Source organism: Bos mutus, chromosome 22 (assembly GCF_027580195.1).
Source record: "Bos mutus isolate GX-2022 chromosome 22, NWIPB_WYAK_1.1, whole genome shotgun sequence".
Lineage (NCBI taxonomy): Eukaryota > Metazoa > Chordata > Mammalia > Artiodactyla > Bovidae > Bos > Bos mutus.
The window spans coordinates 65,632,064-65,652,716 of NC_091638.1; the positions used below are offsets into that span (position 1 = coordinate 65,632,064).

Below are 20,653 nucleotides of genomic sequence, written 5' to 3' on the forward strand. Positions count from 1 at the left end.
GAATCTCTACCAACTTGTTATTTTTGGTGAGGGAGCTGTCAGAAAACCATTTGCTGGCTGTTTCATTCTGTATGAGTTCCCAACCACGACTAATTTGCTAGACCTCTTTAGATGCTTTGTTAGGCTTTTTTTTCTTTTTTTTTTTAACTTTCATCAGACAACAAGGTTAAAGTAGGTGTGAGGACATGAGAAAGGACATTCTGTCAGCCCCTGTGGTGTAAATGTTCTGAGATAGGTGACTTAGATGTGGGCCAGCTTGGGCCTCACAGCAAGCAGTCCATGTGGGTGAATTCACCCAGTCACCATTCTCAAGATACAGGTGGTGAACTGGCTGACTTATTCAGTAGCCTATCATATGAATAAAAATTCACGTCCTGTCACTCTGCATGGCTTTAATAATCAAATTATCAATCAGACATTACTGTGAATTCTGATATCCCTTGAGATCTTTATTTTTGGTAACATCATGAACATTATAAAATTCAAGAGTCTGCTTCTCTGGAAATTTTTTCTTAAAGATGAGGTCATATCTCACTGTGGTACAGTTTATTTATAATGCTTTTCTGAGGCAGAGTTGTCCAGATCTCCTCTAGCCCTTTAATTCTCAGGTTGGCATAGAAGAGTAGTCAAATATGATTAATATTAGAGCCATGGAAGTTTTTTTCAGTTTAATCCACTGCAGTGAACTTGTCCCTTTACTGTCCCTCCAGGCGCTCTTTGCTCATCCCTGATGTGGTATCTTTGCTTGTGCTGTTATTTCAACTGAAACATCCTTTTGATGAATAACAAAAAAACTTCACACCCTCGAAAGTCAATGTCAAGTTCTACTTCTTTCAGGAGTAGTTTGTTTTGTTTTTTCATCTCTATTAAACTGTCCTCGAATTTTATATCATTTATAATCTATATCATATAATTTGATAGTTGATTATATAACATCTTTTGTTCTCTAATTTTTCAATTATATATAGCTCATGTCCCAAATTATTTGGTGGATTCCTCTAGAACAGGCAACGTAAATTAAAATAGATGTGTATGTATGTATATTTTGGTATTCCCCTGAAGCACTTATGACAGTCTAGCCACAAAGTGATCTCATAGTCAGCGCCTGTTGGCTCCTTCCTGCACCGTAGATGCTCACTGAACCGCGCTCTCTCCTTCCACAGTTACGGCAGGGCACCACTGCAGTGTCTCCATGGGCCCCTACTCCATTTTTAAAGGGAACAGTTTTGGTTCCTCTGGACAGGTAGTGCCAGGTCACACCATGCCCCATTTTAGAGGCAAGGCCGAGGGCAAGAGTGGTGAAGTGGGTGCCCATGTCCCCCTGCTCTGAACAGCCCACATCTGATCCAGGTTCGGGCACCAGGGGCAGTGCAGCCAGATCTGCCGCCTGCAGGCACCCATGGGGATGGAAGGCTGCCACTCTCCTCTCTATGAAGGGGAAAACTAGACTAGATGAAGAATAAATTAATAAAGACTCAACAACATAGTGTGGGGATATAACCTTAAAAATGGGAGACATCTCCAGAAGAAGCAGCACACAGCAGCTCAGCCGGGAGTCGGGGACCTTTATGGCTTCCGATGAGAGAGGGCAGGGCTCCTGGAACAGAAACCCACGGTGAGGAGAGAGGCGGAGCCCTGATGAGGGGAGCTTCCAGAGCACGGGGGCGGGGGCCTGAGCTGAGGTTAGACTGACCTCCCCTGACTCAAGACAGCTGTGTGTGTGAGGGCGCAGCGCACAGGCAGAGGGTGGCTCCCGTGCTCTGCAGGATGCCAGGAGGCTGTCAGCAAGACTGTGTGTGCCGAGCACTGCCGGAGCTCCTGAGGAGACCAAGACCAAAACGTGGTCTCAGAAGCAGCCAGGGCCACAGAGGCAGAGCCTGTGCACACAGCCTCGGGGAGCAGGAGGCTGAGCTCGAGGGCCACAGGCCCAGGGAGGGGGAGCCCTGCTCACAGGCGGTGTTTGGGCATGTGTGCTCCTGCTCAACCCCAGGGTCTACCCACCATCTCACAGAGCTGACATCCCAAGTGCCCTCAGGCAGCAGTGCTTCTGAGCCACGCTTGGGAGCTTGTCCGTTTCTTAACCCGCAGCCTCCCTCAGGTTTAGCAGTATCCAGCACACATTCACCTCGCCCCTTCTGATGCCCCTGAAAACGGCTTCTGGGCTAATCCCCAAAGGAACAGTTAGGAGGGCAGTCCCCAGTACCCACATGATAACATTCAAAACACATGTGATACTCGTGGTAATACTAGTCAGCTCTAACACAGTGGACGATGATTTGTCTGTTGTTTCTTTAGCTTATACTCTTCATTAGTGTTCTGATTTGAAAAATACAGAAATAGAAGTCTATTGGTGTGGGGAGCCACACACAGTGGAGGCTTAAACAGATGAGTGGAAGAAGCTTGGGGAAGGTCCAAGGCCCAGTGACGTGAGATATCTCTCCCTCCTCTGCTCCCAAACGGTGTGTGTCATAGTTGTGAAGAGCCTGCCTGCCAGTGCAGGAGACATAAGAGACACAGGCTCAATCTCTGGGTTGGGAAGATCCCCTGGAGAAGAGCGTGGCAACCCACTCCAGTATCCTTGCCTGAAGAATCCCATGGACAGAGGAGCCTGACAGGCTACAGTTCATGTGGTCGTGAAGAGTCGGACATGATGAGTGACTAATGCTTTTGCTTTCACTTTCACTTTCCCTGGGGCCTGTGCCCTCGAGTTCGGCCATCTGCTCCCCGAGACTATGTGTGCGGGCTTGGGGAGGAGACAGCGATAGGGTCTCTGGGCGTGCAGCTGGACCTGGCCAGGCCTGCTACTCACATTGTGAATGTGCATGCCGCTCCATCTTATGATCTGGCACTAATAAATGATACCTATAACTCTTTGGTGTTGAGATTTTCAGTCTTTGTTCAAAAACACCAGCTGCTTAGCTAATTCTCTTTTTGAAGAGTAATGATCTGAATACATTTTCTTTTTTAATCTTTATAGAGTAACTCTTAGTTCATTGGACACAAAGTCTAAAAAGCCATGTAACTGTACCAAATCCCAGTGTCTGAAATTGTAAGTAATCGCAAATCCTTCATTATTAAGTAGAAATAAGGTTGTATAGAAATCAGTAAGTGGAGCAGGGTCCAGACAAACGTGAACGGCTAGTAGTGTATATGCTACAGTTAAGACTCAACAGCCGTGTACTCACGCTCCTCGTAAACCAGAGAGACTAGAAACAGCACCTTCTGCATAAGCCTGGTTGGGATCTTTCGGTATTATCTTGACCAACTAACTTAGTAAAAGACTCTGCCTGCGCCTCAAGTGGTGTGATTTTCTTGGATTTTGGTTTACGTTCTCCAGCCCCTCCAACAAGTGCTAAACACTGCATTCTTGTTGAGCATTAACTGTAACATTTCCGCATCTTAGTTTTTAAAAGCTGGATGAATTGGTTTACTCTATATTGAATTCTTCTCAGAACAATTCTCCCCCAGGGATGCCAGCTTCCTGGGAGGCTCAGTCGGGGGGGGGGTGGTAGGGCAGGTTGTGAAGCAGAATCCGGGCTGGGGTGGACTGTGTGGCTGGAATAGGAGGTGGACCGGTCACCATGACTGGTGGCACCGTGCCCTTGAGCTCCCGTCCCCGCCTGTCATGTGGAGGTTCATCCGTGCAATCTGTCTGCTCTCAGCTTCTGCCCTGAGTGCCCGCCTAGCTTTAAGTTACGTGATGGAAGGGGAGAATACGCCTTGTGCCGATGTCTAACAACCCTAACCACTATCTCCACATGATTTTTCCATTGGAGAGCTCCTGCTGAAGTCACTGAGAGCTCCATTGATGGGACAGTGATGTGGGGGTGCAGAAGTGGGTAAAAATCCAGAAGTCTGTGAAACTTGGTTCACAAAACAAAACTGAACAAACAAATTGATTTTTTAAGTTAATGTTAAAATCTAGGGTTGACTGTATGTAAATACTGAGTTGTCTTTGGTTTAGTCTGTGAATGCAAGTCCTATACCTCTCTGAACGTTGGACACACCATGAGACTATTGATCAGGAACTCTAATAATGCAGCTGGGTGAGGAGGAAGGTGAACAGAGAGAAAAGCCTGGACCATGTGACACTGTCGAGCCAGAGTGGCCAGCCCAGATGGAAACTTCTGATGCGGTGGAGGACGAGGTGGTAGAGACGAGAGTGGACGGAGCTGGGGGGTGAAGGGGTTCCTGTGGACAAGGGCTGCCATGCTGCTGGCTGGGTCGGCGACTGGGTTGCCCATGAACAACCCGTGAAGCCTAGAGCGAGGTATGTACACTGTGACTGGGGAAGAAGTGAGGCGGCTCTTAAGGACTTGGAAATAAGATGTCTCTAAGAAGGGTTTTTCCATGATCCAGAGGATGTTGGCCATTTGATCTCTGGTCCCTCTGCCTTTTCTAAAACCAGCTTCAACATCTGGAAGTTCACCGTTCACATATTGCTGAAGACTGGCTTGGAGAATTTTGAGCATTACTTTGCTAGCGTGTGAGATGAGTGCAATTGGGCGGTAGTTTGAGCATTCTTTGGCATTGCCTTTCTTTGGGACTGGAATGAAAACTGACTATGCCAAAGCCTTTGACTATGTGGATCACAATAAACTGTGGAAAATTCTGAAAGAGATGGGAATACCAGACCACCTGACCTGCCTCTTGAGAAAACTGTATGCAGGTCAGGAAGCAACAGTTAGAACTGGACATGGAACAACAGACTGGTTCCAAATAGGAAAGGGAGTATGTCAAGGCTGTATATTGTCACCCTGCTTATTTAACTTATATGCAGAATACATCATGAGAAACGCTGGGCTGGAAGAAGCACAAGCTGGAATCAAGATTGCTGGGAGAAATATCAATAACCTCAGATATGCAGATGATACCACCCTTATGGCAGAAAGTGAAGAGGAACTAAAAAGCCTCCTGATGAAAGTAAAAGAGGAGAGTGAAAAAGTTGGCTTAAAGCTCAACATTCAGAAAACGAAGATCATGGCATCTGGTCCCATCACTTCATGGGAAATAGATGGGGAAACAGTGGAAACAGTGTCAGATTTTATTTTTTTGGGCTCCAAAATCACTGCAGATGGTGAGTGCAGCCATGAAATTAAAAGACGCTTACTCCTTGGAAGGAAAGTTATGACCAACCTAGATAGCATATTGAAAAGCAGAGACATTACTTTGCCAACAAAGGTCCATCTAGTCAAGGCTATGGTTTTTCCAGTGGTCATGCATGGATGTGAAAGTTGGACTGTGACGAAGGCTGAGTGCCGAAGAATTGATGCTTTTGAACTGTGGTGTTGGAGAAGACTCTTGAGAGTCCCTTGGACTGCAAAGAGAGCCAACCGGTCCATTCTAAAGGAGATCAGTCCTGGGTGTTCTTTGGAAAGAATGATGGATGCTAAAGCTGAAACTCAAGGTCTTTGGCCACCTCATGTGAAGAGTTGACTCATTGGAAAAGACTCTGATGCTGGGAGGGATTGAGGGCAGGAGGAGAAGGGGACGACAGAGGATGAGATGGCTGGATGGCATCACTGACTCAATGGACATGAGTCTGAGTGAACTCCAGGAGTTGGTGATGGACAGGGAGGCCTGGCATGCTGCGATTCATGGGGTTGCAAAGAGTTGGACACGACTGAGCGACTGAATTGAACTGAACTGAACTGAAGAAGGGTTAGTGAATAGTGAAGTCGCTCAGTCGTGTCCAACTCTTTGCGACCCCATGGACTGTAGCCTACCAGGCTCCTCTGTCCATGGGATTTTCCAGGCAGTAGTCCTGAAGTGGATTGCCATTTCCTTCTCCAGGGGATCTTCCCAACCCAGGGCTCGAACCCAGGTCTCCCTTATTGTAGACAGATGCTTTACTGTCTGAGCCACCAAGCTAAAGTGAAGAAGGGTTACTTATTGATTACTTCATAATGGAAAGGCCCAAGAAATAGCTTCTTGCCTAGAAGCAGCTTTCCAGATTAATCGGTGACTAACCTGCTAAGGAAAGATTTTATCATCACAAGGGGGCTTGGTCAGCGTTGGAACAAATGAAGAGGAGGTTCAGAGTGTTTGTGGTGCTGTCCTGGGAAGGCAGACATTGTGCCTGGGGGCTGCGGGGGCCGCCCACTCCAGAGAAGTGCGGGTGCCATGCACAGGGGAGGTGCAGCCCTCCCGGTGTGTTCTGTGCCTCTGCACCTCTAAATTCACACTCAGCACTGGTGATTTTGCTTCCTCAGTAGCAGCATCCTGAGAAGCAGGGGGCCCTGAATAAAGGCTGGGAACACTATAGGCACCGGAGGGGATGCTGTTTCACAAAAATTAACACATAGCACTCTGAACAGTGCATCTTTGGTTGGTATCAATCTACCACTGAAAAACCAATTATCTCCAGAAATACTGCTTTTGGAAAGGCTAGAAATGGGCATATTCAACCCAGTGGACCTTCTTGGTGAGATCTGTGTGCTTGTGCTGGTGGCAACACCACTCTGTCTCCGTGTGCCACAGGTACCCATCCTGATGCCAGTCAGGGGTGGATTCACCACTGCGGCTCCACTAGCCAGCATGGCAACAGCACCAGTCATAGCTCTTAGCTTCCTTTAGCTTTTTGCCCCGCAGCGAAGTCATGTTCAAAGCAGTGGAATCTAATTTTCTTGGAGTCTATTTGTCCCACATTATTGGGAATCTCTCTTGGATAAATGTTAAGAGGGATTACTACTAATTGACCATTAATAAAGAGAAAACCACATTATTGTATTTTTTAAAAATCCAGGTGCTGCATACACGTGGGTAAAAATCAGTAAGTATATGTGATTACAATGGAGAGAACTGCATCATAATCTGCATCCCTCCCCCTCCGCAGACTTCTCCCTAGAGGCCGCCACTTCAGTGACTTCTGTGTTCAGGCTTTCCGAACTTTGCCTCCATGTCTGGAAAGATCATCTGCTGCCATCTCGCTGTGGGAGAGGAGGGGACACTCTGCACTCAACCCCCTTGGCTAGAGCCACCGTTTTCAGTTCCTTTGCTGTTTACCCTTGAAAGTCAAAAATCTTATACTTCAAATTTTTGTTTTTATTGTTGTTCCAAAGTTTTAAAGTGTTTGTAGCCAGGGATATGCCAGGATGCCAGTGAACAAAGAATGAGTTTGGAATGTATCATCTCAAGTCTTTTCAAGCACTACAACTAAAATTTTAGGCTACAATGTGCCTGCGGGAAGTGAACGTACCACAGAGCATCCTGGGTATTTTCTTGAATAGTATTGTCACTTTCTCATTAAGTGACAGAGTAAGACTACCCACAGAGGGTTGGAAAGTTGCTGTCTGCCTGCACTGCAGCAGTCTGTACCTCGAGGACAGTATCTTTAGCAGATGATGCGCTGGTGTTTCATAGCCAAGAGAGGGGCCACAAACCTCGAGTGAGGGCTGTAGACGTGGTTTCCTGGGCAACAGTGAGAGTGCACTGAGGAAGGAGGACAACACAAACACCTCGTGCAAGAATAGCTAGACTGCGGGCAGCACTGGTGAGGCAGCATGGGCTCGGGAGTGAGGCAGGCCCTGAAACAGCGCCACCCACTCTCACTCATCAACCTGCAGGCAGCTGGATTTTCTTCCACTGAAGACTGGAACCCTTATGTCTGTCCAACTGACCCACCAAGTGGAGGAGCCTGAGACCAGAGAGGGCGGTGCTTTTCCAACTCTCATCTTGTGGCTGCCATTATAGCTGTTACCATTGGGGCAGATCAGCCTGAGCTTCCTAGGAGGAAAAGTGATTCTGCTTAGAGGGGAGCCCACAGAGGTAACAGAAGGGAGTGGAATTTGGGTTGAGGGCCAAGGTGTACGTCCTGGCCCTAGACATGGGTTTTTGACCCTGTCTGACCCTTGTTCTAGCCCTGAGAGAGAGAACGTGTGCTCGATGGAAGGCCTCATGGGGAGGAGTCTGTGTCTTGTTCACAACTCTACCTCCAGCGTCCAGTGCAAGGCTGCTGTCGACCGGGCACTCAATACACACGGCAGAAAATGAGCAGTGACTTTTGTTGAACAGAAGTTTTCAATTTAATATAGTCAAAATTACCAAATGTCTTTATTGTTACTGCCTTTGTGTGCCTTGTTTAAGAAATCTGGCCATATCCCAAGGTTAAACAGATGTGCCAATAGACTATTTATAAAAGTTTAAAGGTTTGCTTTTTGTCATTGAGGCCTTAATGCACCCGGAATTGATTTTTGTGAATGGCATTAGGTAGAAATTAATTTTTTATCATATGTACAGTTAATTTTCTAGCACCATTTATTGCAAAACCCTAATATGGTCATCCATAATCTGCCATGCATTCCCTGTCAGCTGTCAGAGTTTGAAGTATACATGTGGGTCTGGTTCTGGGTTCTTAATTCTGCTCCTTGCAAGGGTCCCACTTCTTAGTTGTAACGATTCATCTGTGAATTTCCTTCATCTTTGTATTTAAGCAATCATTTTGTCTGCAAAGTGTCTTTGATGGTGTCTTTCCCATCCTTTCCTTTTCCTTGCCTTATAGTCTTAGCTAGGACCTCTACAGCTGTGACGAGGGAATGCTGGTGCAGGGCACTGCCTTGCTCCTGATTTTCATAGAAACACTTCTAAAATTCCCTTACCTAAATTTTATTCCCTGAATAAGATATTTGCTATAGGTTTTTGAGAAATGCTCTATAGTATGCAGAGGACATGCCTAGATGCTGTAACAGACTCTGCACGGCAAGCAGGGCTCTTGTGGTGGCTGGTCGGCGTTAGTGCCTCCTCCTCCTTCAGCAGATGTCCTGCCATCCTCGAGTGATTCCCCAGCTGCCACCCTCACAGTCGCCTTCCCGCCATGAGGAAGAGGAAAGAGCAGGGTAAAGGCACACTCCTTACCTTCTAAGGCATAATCCGTGATTGCCACAGCCACTTCCACCCAACGTCCCTTGGCCAGAACCTAGTCGTGTGGTCAGACCATGTGGTGTAGGAAGCTGGGAAGTGAAGCAGAGTCAACCACACCGTCAACTAGAGCTGTGGCAAGGGGCAGAGCGAGGGGTGTGTGGGCTGTTTTCTGCTGCATGCCCACCTCGGACTCAGAAAGGGTCCTTCTGTGTATGCCTGGGTTCCTAAGTGCCTTTCTTTTTTAATTCTTAGTATAAACGAGTGGTGAATTTTATCAAAGCCTTTTAAATGCCTGCATTCTTTTAAATGATCAGATTGCTTTCCTCTTTTAATCTTACAGTTTGATCTATGACAACATTTTCTAATGGTCATCCACCCTCGTAGGCCAGAGATTAAACCCGATTTGATCATGATGTATTGATTTTATCTTTCATGTGCACTGCTAGATTTAGTTTTCAATATTTTGTTAGGATTTTGTATCTTTTTCATGAGTGAGATAGATCTGTAGTTTTCCTTTCTCATATTTTCTTTGTTTGAAATTGCTATTAGTGCTGAATTGCCTAATAAAATGCATTAGTAGTCTTCCCAAATTCCCACTGGACCCTCTTTTTCTCTAGCCTCTGGAAAAGTTGGGCAAGATAGGATTTATTAGTTCTTTGAAGTTTGATTAAACTTTGTGCATAAAGCTGTTTGATTTAATGTCTGGGATTTAGAGTGGGGGTAAGAGATGGAGTACTCATTCACTCTCTTTACAAGCTGTTGCCGTCTCTAAGTTTGTGCTTCTTCTTGAGTCCATTTTATTTTATATTTTCTTGAAGATTATTGTTTTCTTGAAGATTATTGATTATTATTATTGACATTTTTAAGTCTCAGTATATGTCTGTTCATATACTCTTTTGTTATCTTTAAAAATTATCTATCTGTAGTTAGAGCTTTAAATTTTTCTAATTTTAATTTCTACTATTGTTTGTTGTATCTTTTCTTCTCCTTGATCAGTCTCATGAGAGATTTGTCTGTTTTGTCAGTCATTTCAGTGCAGCAACTTTTGGTTTTATTGACTTTCTTGCTTATATTCCTGTTTTAAAAACATTACTTCTTACTCTTAACTCTTTTCTCCCTCATATAATAATTATTACAATGCATGCCTGCACGCCCAGTCATGTCTGACTCTGTGACCCCATGGACTAAACTGCCAGGGTCCTCTGTCCATGGAATTTTCCAGACAAGAATACTGGTGTGGGTTGCCATTTCCTTCTCCACGGGATCTTGCTGATCCAGGGATCTCACCTGAGTCTCTTGCGTCTCCTGTATCATAAGTGGGTTCTTTACAACTGTGCCACCTGGGAAGCCCATTTTCTCCCTTACACTTTATCATTTTATTCCCTTGTTTTAATAGCTTTTTTGTGTTAAATATTTATTTACAATCTTTTTTTAGGAAATGCATTTAAAGCCATAAGTTGCTCTGTGTACCGCTTTACTGCATCCTCCAAGAGTATGTGCTACTTTCATTGTCACTCACTCAAAGTATTCTGTAATTTTCATTGTAATGTTCTCTTCACTGCATGAATCATTTAGGTGTACATTTCAAAGTATCCAGATATATATGTATGCATATATGTGCATGTATCTGTTTATATGTATTTTTAAGCAACATTTTTACTGTCAATTTTTATGTTTAATTATAATGTGCTGAGATAATATGGTTTGTATGATAGCAATACTTTGAAATTAATGAAGATTGCCTTATGACAATGTTTGGTCAATTTTTAATATATTCTATATTAACTTAAAAATGTATATTCTCTATTTGTTAGATGCATTTACTATCCACTAGTTCAAGTTTGTTAGTTTTGTTTTTTAAATCTGCTAAATGCTTATTAAATTTTGTGTGATTCATCTGTTTTTTATAAAAGTTCATTAAGACGTCTCATTATGATTGTGAATTTGCTTATTTTTTCCTTATAATTCCATTTTTGTTTATATACTTTGAGCCTATAGTGAAAGGTGTACAAATTCATGATTGTGGTATCTTTTTGGAATTATTCCGTTAACTGTTAAATGTGACTCTATATCCTAGTGCTTTTTGCTTTGTATGCTTTTTTTTATATTACTATTACTACACCATATTTTCTTTGGTTTGTATTAGCAAATGTGCTCTTACCGTCCTTCTGTGTTCATGCTCTGTGTGGTAGTGTTTTAGGTGTGTCTTCTGTCATCTAGATATAGTTGGGTTTTTATTTTGTTTTATTTACTTATTGTATTACTATTATTCTTTTGGCCATGCCACGCAGTGACCAGGGTTCGAACCCACCAGTGACCAGGGTTTGATCAGGGCTCGAACCATCCTGCAGTGGAAGTACAGAATCTTAGCCATTGGACTGCCAGGGAAGTCCTGTAGTCGGGTTTTTAAAAAGCAAATCTAATAATCCATGTTTCAATAGACTTTAAAATCTATTTGCATTCTTTGTCTCGTTATTGATATATGTGGACTTATTTGTATCACAAATAAGTTTCATAAATTTTTTTTGAAGCCTTAAAATTTACTTAAGTTCTTTTGTTTCCCAAAATGGCAGCATTTCATATGTGCAATCTGCACCTTGCTTTTTTAAAATCATGGTAAAATATGCAGAACATAAAATTTACCATTTTAACCATTTTTAAATACACAATTCAGTGGCATTAATTGTACTCATGATGCTGTGCAACCATCACCGTTACCCATTTCTGGAACCCTTTTGTCATCTCAGATAGAAAGTCTGTACCCATTAAATAGATTTCTGTTACCCCCAACCCCTGGCAAACCTCTGTTCTACCTTCTGTCTCTTAGTTTTCCTGTTCCAGGCACCTCATATAGGTGGATTCATACAGTATTGTGCTTTTGTGTCTGGCTTTTTTCACTAACATAATATTTTTAGGGTTCATCCATGTCGTAGCATGTATTAGTACTTTATTCTTTTTCCAGGTTGATTAATATCCCACTGTATCATAGACCACATTTGTTTATCCACTGATTGTCCATCATCTGTTGATAGACACTTGGGTTGTTTCTACCTTTGACTATTGTGCATAATGCAGCCACGAACATGGGTGTGCACGTGTCTGTCTGAGTTCTTGCTTTCATTTCTTTGGGGTATATACCTAGAAGTAGAATTGCTGAATTATATGGTAACTTATTATTTAACTTTTTGAGGAAACACATTACTGGTTTTCACAATGACTACACCATTTTATATTCCCACCAGAAATACAGAGTACCACTTTTGTGTTTTCTGATTACTGTTTTTTCCTCGCTTCCTTTTTTGCCTGATTTATGTTTTAAAAACTAATGGCAAAGTGGAGGAAGTTGAAGGTGAGGAGACATCACAACAGCATAGACAAAAATGATGGTGACCTGGACTCGGGCAGAGATGGCAGGATGAGGAAAACCCACAGATTTAAGAGACGTTTCAAACTGTATGTAAAGAGACATACACATTTTTCACTCATTTATTCATTCCACAAATATTTTTTATGCCTGTGATTTCAGGGATAGAGAAAACAGAAATTAACAAGAAAAGTTATGGTCCCTGCCGTCTCAACACTCACAGTCCAGCTGGGGAGACAGACATGAATATAACAGTCACATACACAGAGATCGTGGTGGATGTGTGGCAAAGGAACAGCGATGGGCAGAGGGTAATGGGGGAACTGACCAAGTATGACAGCCAGGAAGATTTTCCTGAGGAAGGGAATGGTTTTGGATGAGGAGGAGTTAATCAGGAGTTAATGAGGCAGAGGTGGATTCAAAGTGGGTCGATAAGAGCATTCTAGGCAGAGGAAATAGCAGGTACAAAGGCCATATGGCAAGAGAGAGAGGGCACCGGGTTCTGGGAACAGAAAGGAGGCCAGTGCCATCTGTGTAATATTGTTCATTATACCAAAATGTACAAAATAATCTGAATGTTCATCACTCTATACTGATGTTACTACAGAGTGGGATACAGTGCAGTCATTACAGTGACATAAATCTATTTACATGTAATATTAACTCTCATATTGATAAGTAATAAAAGCAAGCTGTCATATTGATTACTAACTTTGATACATAGTAAAATCACATTGAAACTGTATAGAATATGACCTTGTTTTTATTTATGTATTATATGTAATCAAACAGCATATAGTTATTGATAACATGTATAGTTTTACAGAAAAACTCTGAAATATATTCACCAAATGGTCGTCTCTAGGGAGCAGGATTCTGAATTATTTTAATTTTTTCTTTTTATTTATATTCTAAAAAACTACAACAAATGTTATTTTCTTGTATCAAGAATACAATTAGCAAAGACATTTCTGAGCCAGAATCAGAAGACTTGGTAACCTCTTGGATATGAAAAAAGAGAGAAAGGCAGTCATCAGAAATGACTTGGGGTCATGTCACTGGGTGGGTGATGACACCACAAATGCAGAGAGACTACAGCAAGAGCAGGGTGAAGGCTGAAGGAGAAGGTCAGAACTTAAGGTGTGGACACCCTAAGTTGAAGGTGGAAATGTCTGATAGGCAGTAGGGAAATGGTTTTGGAGCCTAATCGTGTCACACGCTGCTGTGAGGTAAATGCAGTGCAGAGGTCCTTGCACTTTCTGGTTAGGGAGGCTGTTGACCACCTTTGAGAGTTAGAAGGAGGCAGGAAGATGGTCCGAGAGCAGTAGATTAAAGAATGAATGGGGATGAGGAAGGATGAGCAGCAAGTGAGGAAACCCTTACCTGATGTTTGTGAAAGAAGAAAATGAGACTTTGGTGACACAGATTTACAAATCTTCTACATAAAGTGTTTTTAAAAAGAAAGTGAAAGTTGCTCAGTCATGTCCAACTCTTTGTAGGCCTATTCTCCAGGCCAGTAGTGGGTAGTTCTTCCTTTCTCCAGGGGATCTTCCCAAGCCAGGGATTGAACCCAGGTCTCCTGCATTGCAGGTGGTTCTTTACCAGCTGAGCCACCAGGGAAGCCCAAGCATACTGGAGTGGGTAGCCTATCCCTTCTCCAGTGGATCTTCCTGTACCAGGAATCGAACTGGGGTCTCCTGCATAGCAGGCAGATTGTTTACCAACTGAGCTACCAGGGAAGCCCAAAGCTTTAAAAAGTAGTCAATAAATAAAATCACCCAGCAAAGTGTGTAGAGTGAGAAAAGAAGTGTGCCTAGCTTGGATCTCGGTGACTAAACATATCTTGAACTAGGTATAAAATTCTAGATTGTCAGTTTTTCCTCTCCATGCTATAAAAATATTGTTCTACTGTTTTCCATTATTTCTAACACAAAGTCTTTGGTCAGTCTAGGTAATGTCTTTTCTCTCTGGTGTTTTTACAATTTTCTTTTTATCTTTGATTTTTCTTTTTATTTGCTTTTTTGAGGTTCATTAGTTTCTGAAGTCTGAGGACCCACAACTGGAAAGCACAGGTATCCTCCAAGTATAACTCTCTTCTGCTTCTCTTTTCTGTCCTGTAATGCTTATCAGTCATGCGTGACCCCCTAACTAGGGACCATTTCTCTTCATCTCTCCCATGTTTCTAACTTCTTTGTCATTTTATGCTGAATCTGGATCTAACTCTTTATCTTTGTTTATCCTTTCTGACTTTTAATTATTGCTTTTATCCAGGTCATATGTACATAGTTTAAAGAGCTAAATAGGGGATTCCCTGACTGTCCAGTGGTTAGGACGCTGCATTTGCACTGCCGAGGGCCTGGGTTTGAGCCCTGGTCAGTCCATGGGGTCGCTAAGAGTCACACAAGACTGAGTGACTTCACTTTCACTTTTCACTTTCATGCATTGGAGAAGGAAATGGCAACCCACTCCAGTGTTCTTGCTTGGAGAATCCCAGGGACGGGGGAGCCTGGTGGGCTGCCCTCTATGGGGTCACACAGAGTTGGACACAACTGAAGCGACTCAGCAGCAACAGCAGCAGCAGCAGGGAACTAAGTCCTGAAAGCTATGTGGCTCAGTCAAAAAAAAAAAAAAAGTCTAATAATTATACAAGGTTTATGACCAAAAAATGTAGTTCCTGATAATTGTTCCTTATTTTCTGATCTCCAGACACTTTTGGCCCTTAACCAAATCTTTTAGTATTTGCCTCCATAAATCTAAATAACATGCCTGTATTGCTGCTTCTTGGCTTTTCAGTTTCAGCATGATCTCTTGTTTTTGTGCCATGAAAGATATGGATTTAGCCTTTTCCTCTTCCTACTCACACCTAACCCCCTCCCAACATGCACGTGGCCTGTTCCCAGACATCAGATGTACTTTGTTAGATCAGTAGTGTTTTTATGACTATGAAAACACATCTGAGGTTTGATTACTGTTCTTCCTCAACTTCTTTCTCTTCTCCCTCACGTTAATACTTAGTTTTTAAATGTATCGAACACTAACTTAACCCTTAACTCTTCTCTGCTTGTGTAAGTGCTTTCTCAACACATGCAAACACGCTAGGTGCTCAGTGGCCTGGTCTGGAGGAAGCCTTTCCTGCCGCCGTCAAGGTCCTGCTCCTAAGGGGCTGGTTCTCAGCCCTAGGTACAGTTCTCCTTACCCTCCTTCCAGCATTGGTCCCAGGGTTTCCTTTGCTTCTTCCGCATATCTGACCCCCTGGCTCCTGGATAGCATTATCTTCCTCATTCTTGATTCACTGCATTGTTTTCAGGCAGCATGTCGTCCAGCAGCTTCCCAAGCAAGAGTGATGGAGAGAATGTTTTCAGACTGTGTGTGTCTGAAAGTGTCATGTCTGTCCTCACACTAAGATGATCACTTTGGATGGATGGTAGGATTTTCAACTTCAACTAATTAAGTTTTCCTTTAGGATTTGGAAGGCTTTGCTGCATTTTCTTCTAGTTTCTGGGGTAGTTATGAAATTTTTTCTCACCCTTTGTATGAAACCTGTATTATTCTTTCTAGAACCTTCTGGGATCTTCTTTCTGGTCCCTGTGCTCTGAAATCTCCACGAAGTAGATTTGTGGGAAGGTTACCTTTGAAGGACTCACACTTTATAAGGGTTTTTGATGCAGCTCCTACCTTCTGTAGCTCAGACGCTGTCTCCTGTAGCAGCGGCCAATCTGAACGCAAGCTTTGGGCCACTAGGGACCGGCAGAGGGCCCAGACAGCACTTGGCAGCTGCAGACCCACCCCTCTGGCTCACAGTTTCTTTTCACATCCAACAATCTCCTTTACTCTCCTCTTTGTTTGGCATGAATTTTGACACATTATTTAAAATATTAAAATAATAAATGTTAAAATAATTGTACTTAGGAATTCTATAACAGGAAAGTTTCTGCAAGCATCTAGTCCACCATATAACCAGACGCAGAGGCCCTCCTGCCTTCATGCAGCACTCTGTCGGAGGAAGCACACCAGGGCTTCAGGGCTTCCCTCAGCAACTCTGGGAGACCAGGCAGTCAAGTGGCAGAATTCCCATGTCCTGGCTCTAGACGCTGAAACAAATAACTTGGATCAGGTAACATGGGAAACTAGTAGCAGAGCTGATATTAAACCTGCATATGAAGCTCTTTTCCATGAACTGTGCTCAGGAAGAGAACACTATGGGTCCTCTCTAGTCACGAGCTGAAGCCGTGGGGTGGCTAATGAGCCTTCCAAAGCCTCTCAGGGGTGCAGCTTACAGGTAGGTTGTTCGGAGTCTGTCCAGACGCTCAATTCTTACATGAGTTGAAGAAAGTGTCCTGTCCCTCTTCATACTGAAAAACCTCAGGCCTATAAATGCCTCGGTCATGCGGCACGAGAGGAAGCTCCTGCAGGAGCGTGTGAAGCAGTTTCATGGTCATCAACACTGAGAGGTCTTCAAGGATGACACAGCAGAGAAGGTGCTGGCCGCCTGAGCCACAGGGTACTGCCTGTCTGACTCCAGGACCTCAGGGTGGGAGGTGGATGGTCAGACAGGTCTACTCAGCCTGCTACTCTGTGGATTCTGAGTACGTGGAAGACCTGTGTTACCACATGTGACAGCACTCACCTGTGTTTCTGCCCCAGTCGTGTCTCCCTCCTCCACATGCTGACATGGAGTGAAAGTGCGACAAAGCCTGGGTCCACCTCTAGGTCCCTCAGGTTTTTCACATAGGCAAGGTCTGGCTGAGAAGTGAACTGGCATTCAGTGATGTTGGCTGGGTTGGGATGGTTGATGGGAGAATGGCTCAGTGCTCACCAGCTTACAGCTCTCCTGGAACAAGGGCAGTGGGCATCAAGGGAAGGAGGTAATGGATGCCAGTGGACATTGACTGGAATATTGTTTATTCTGCCAACTGCTGTGTTATGAAACCCATGATTTTCACTAGTCTCTCTCTTCTGTGTTGGTCACTGGAGAACATCATCCCAGTGGATCTATTTTCACAGAAACAGGAGAATCAGGTAACTAAAGGTCGTGTCTGACCCAGCGTGCCGGCCAGCCTTCCCCCATAGGTATATGCACGCTTGTCTTCATCTCCTCGCTGGGTGCCTTTGACACGCTGTGTTGTTTTATCCACAGGTACTGTGATTGCTTTGCTAACGGGGACTTTTGCAACAACTGCAATTGTAATAATTGTTGCAACAATTTACGTCATGAAATCGAAAGGTTTAAGGCCATTAAGGTAAAAATTTCCTTTAAATACACTCATGTTGACACATATATGTGGAATCTAGAAAAATGGTACAGATGAACTTATTTGCAGGGCCAGAATAGAGATACAGATGTAGGGAATGGACGTGTGGACACGGGGAGTGTGGGAAGGGGAGGGTGGGACAAACTGAGAGATTAGGATTGACATACACACACTGCCATGTGTAAAGCACATAGCTAGAGGGAACGTGCTCTATAGACAAGGAGCCCAGCTTTGTGTTCTGTGATGACCTAGAAGGGTGGGATGGGGAGTGGGAGTGGGAGGCAGGCCCGGGAGGGGGGGTTTTGTGTGCCGATAGCTGACTCACTTCATTGCAGCAGAAACTAACACAACATTGTAAAGCAACTAGACTCCAATTAAAAAAATGCATTTAAAAGTTCCAGGAATATTCACAAAACAATCTCTACAGGTTTCTAATTTCAATATTGGGGAAACCCCAAAGTATTGAAGAGTATACATTAAACAGGACTCTCTTCATGAAGGAGGGGCACTGGCCATGACCAGAAGCTGCTGTGAGAGTGGCAGCCAGAGAAAGACCTTTATTCTCCAACCGGTATCAGGAGGCTTAGAGGGGCAGCAGGGTCCCAGAAGTTTCCGGGTTAAGGACATGCAGATATCCATTTTGTCTTGATTTGGGGTTTGGAAATTTAGATTGTGTTCTGTAGCAGATAAGCCTAAGTTCAAAGAGCATAGTTTGAAAAGGAATAGATGGTTCACTGTGTGAAGAAACCTTGATGAAAGCTCTCAGCCATTGTTAGTTTGGGCTGATTTTTATTCTTCTTGGCTTTGGGCGAAAGGGAGAATCTAGAGGTGAACAGCACCTTGGAGAGCCCCTCAGGCCACCTGCTAAAGACTAAATGCAGGAGAGAGGTTAACCGCCACCCCTCCACACCCCCGGTGACGAAAGACCACCGGAGAAGGGAGCACAGCCCACCTGCCCAGGCCATGTCTCGGCGCCCTCTCACTTGCCAGAGGAAACTTGGACTTGAGGCTCTCATACTGTGCCACGGTTAGTCTGGTTTTTTCTAAAATAATTTAATTTGCCTCGATTTATAGATAAATCAATTGAAAACCAGTTTTGATACTGGCAGATCCACAGGACAGAAAAAAATAGTGATTCATCTGAAGTTCAACACAGTTGTATTTTCTTTAGGCATAAAGAACACTATCTGCAATTAAAAGTATAAAAAGTTTTATTTAAAAATCATGGAAAGCTGGTAGCAGTGTAAATTGGTGCAAGCACTTCGGAAAATTGTTTGGCAGTAGTTACTAAAGTTAAACCTCTGTTTGTGCTGTGCCCGGCAGTTTCATTCCTGAAAATACAACCCCTAGAAATGAGTGTACATGTCCACCAGGGGCTTGTACAAATATGTTCACAGCAGCTGTGTTTATAATAGCCCCAAACTGGAAACAAGCCGGGTGCCTCTCTGTGCTGGACTGGATAGGTCTGCAGTATATGATGGGTTACACATGTCAGTGGAAAAGGAAGACCTCCATCTCTGCCACAGCCCAGACAGCCTCACAGACACTGCACTGGTGAAAGAAGTCAGATGACAAAGAGTACATGCTGAAGGGTTCCACTTAGCTGAAGTTGCAGAACAGCAAAATTAAAGCAGCGCAAGTCAGAAGATGGGTTCCCACTGGGGTGTGTTGATGGGCAGAAGACATGAGGGACCTTGGGTGGGGAGCTGGACTGTCCTCTGACCTGGCCTGGGTGGGGGCCACATGGGGGTCACACGGGGGTCACAAATGCCCCAATTCATCATATTCCACCATCCCTTCTGCTTCACTAAAAAGTAGAACACACACCAAAGGGTCCTCACTGCAAAGGCCCTTCTGCAGAGCCAGGCTCTGGTGTCAAGACGGATCCCCACACTCATGGTGAGGGGAGAAGGAGCATGGGGCTGCCTCTGTGATGTCCATATTGCCCCAACCCAGCTTAATAAAGAGAACAGGGCCATCTTGTTAGAGAGGTGATTGAGACCTGGGGCTGACCGTGAACTCAGAGACCAGATGCCATCCCTGGGCCACAATCTTCTGACCCCTCGGCGCCTCAGTTTCTTCATCCATCGGGCGCCAAGAGGAGGGGTGGTGTTTGCTCCACAAGGTTGTGTGAGGCTTCAGTGAGAGAATGCATACATCGCACAGAAAGATGCCTGGAACACAGTGCACGTTTAATAAATATGAGCTGGTAGCAGAGTGCCGTGATCCCAACTATTAACATCTCAGGAAACAGTGTACACAGGCGCCGGGAAGGAGCTGTGTTCAAATGGACACAGTGATTTTCTTTGCATCTTTACCGTCCACTATTCCACCTTTAAGTATTCAAGAGAATGGAGCAGGACTGGGGTAGAGGCCCGCTGCTCGTCGTGGCCGCTCCTGAAGTTACAGCTAGACCCAGTTATGGCAAGCCAGATACGTGGCACTAAGCATTGTTTTAAGTAATAAAATATATCTTGATGGAGTTTTGCATTTTCTGTCTTAGGCATGTCTTGATAGAAATCCAGAAGCTTTCCAACCAAAAATTGGGAAAGGAAAACTGGGTGATGTGAAGCCTCGACATAACAAAGGATGTAATTGCAAGAGGTCGGGCTGCCTTAAGAACTACTGTGAGTGCTATGAGGTCAGTCAACAATTGCCAAGCATTATTTTTAAAAGCCAGGTAAATGGTCTAAGTAACTTTGTGGTTAAAAATTTAATTAAGAATTTAATTTTCTTCCTTCCAGGGCTTCTAAAGAGCACTCATCAATCTACCTTAATGTCTCAAACATAAATTTCACTTTATGAAGCAAGGGCTCCTTTGGGAGCATGTTGTCCCCACTGAGCTCGCCCCGAGTGTCCCGGGAGGGTGCCCAGTGCCACAGCCCTGCCCGCTCTACGGCTGCTGATCTGATGCTGGAGCCACCCTCAGGGGCCGGCAGTCTGTTGGCTCCCTGAGGTGGGCTTCTGCCCAGCTGAGCAGAGCAGAGATGCTCTGGGAGGGCAGTGAGGACAGCCTTGTCCCCAGACGAGCCTTCCCCTGGGTGCTTTGAGGGGGCAGCTTCCAAGTGGACAGAGACCAGAATGCACAGCTGCCCTTGCTGCTGGGGAGATGCTGACCAGTTCTCAGACAGAGCTTTGTTTCCTTCCTCAAAAGATTTAAAGGCAGTAGAAGGACTGG

At 44.3% G+C, this 20,653-nt stretch overlaps 1 protein-coding gene across 1 annotated transcript in view; it reads left to right on the top strand.

The window, feature by feature from the left end:
• Window positions 1-20,653, top strand: part of TESMIN (testis expressed metallothionein like protein) — a 39,323-nt gene that overhangs the window by 15,343 nt on the left and 3,327 nt on the right. Inside the window, exons 6-7 of the mRNA XM_005908898.2 lie at window positions 17,361-17,463; window positions 19,979-20,116. Coding sequence (XP_005908960.1) covers window positions 17,361-17,463; window positions 19,979-20,116 — 241 coding nt within the window. The remainder of the gene's footprint in view (window positions 1-17,360; window positions 17,464-19,978; window positions 20,117-20,653) is intronic.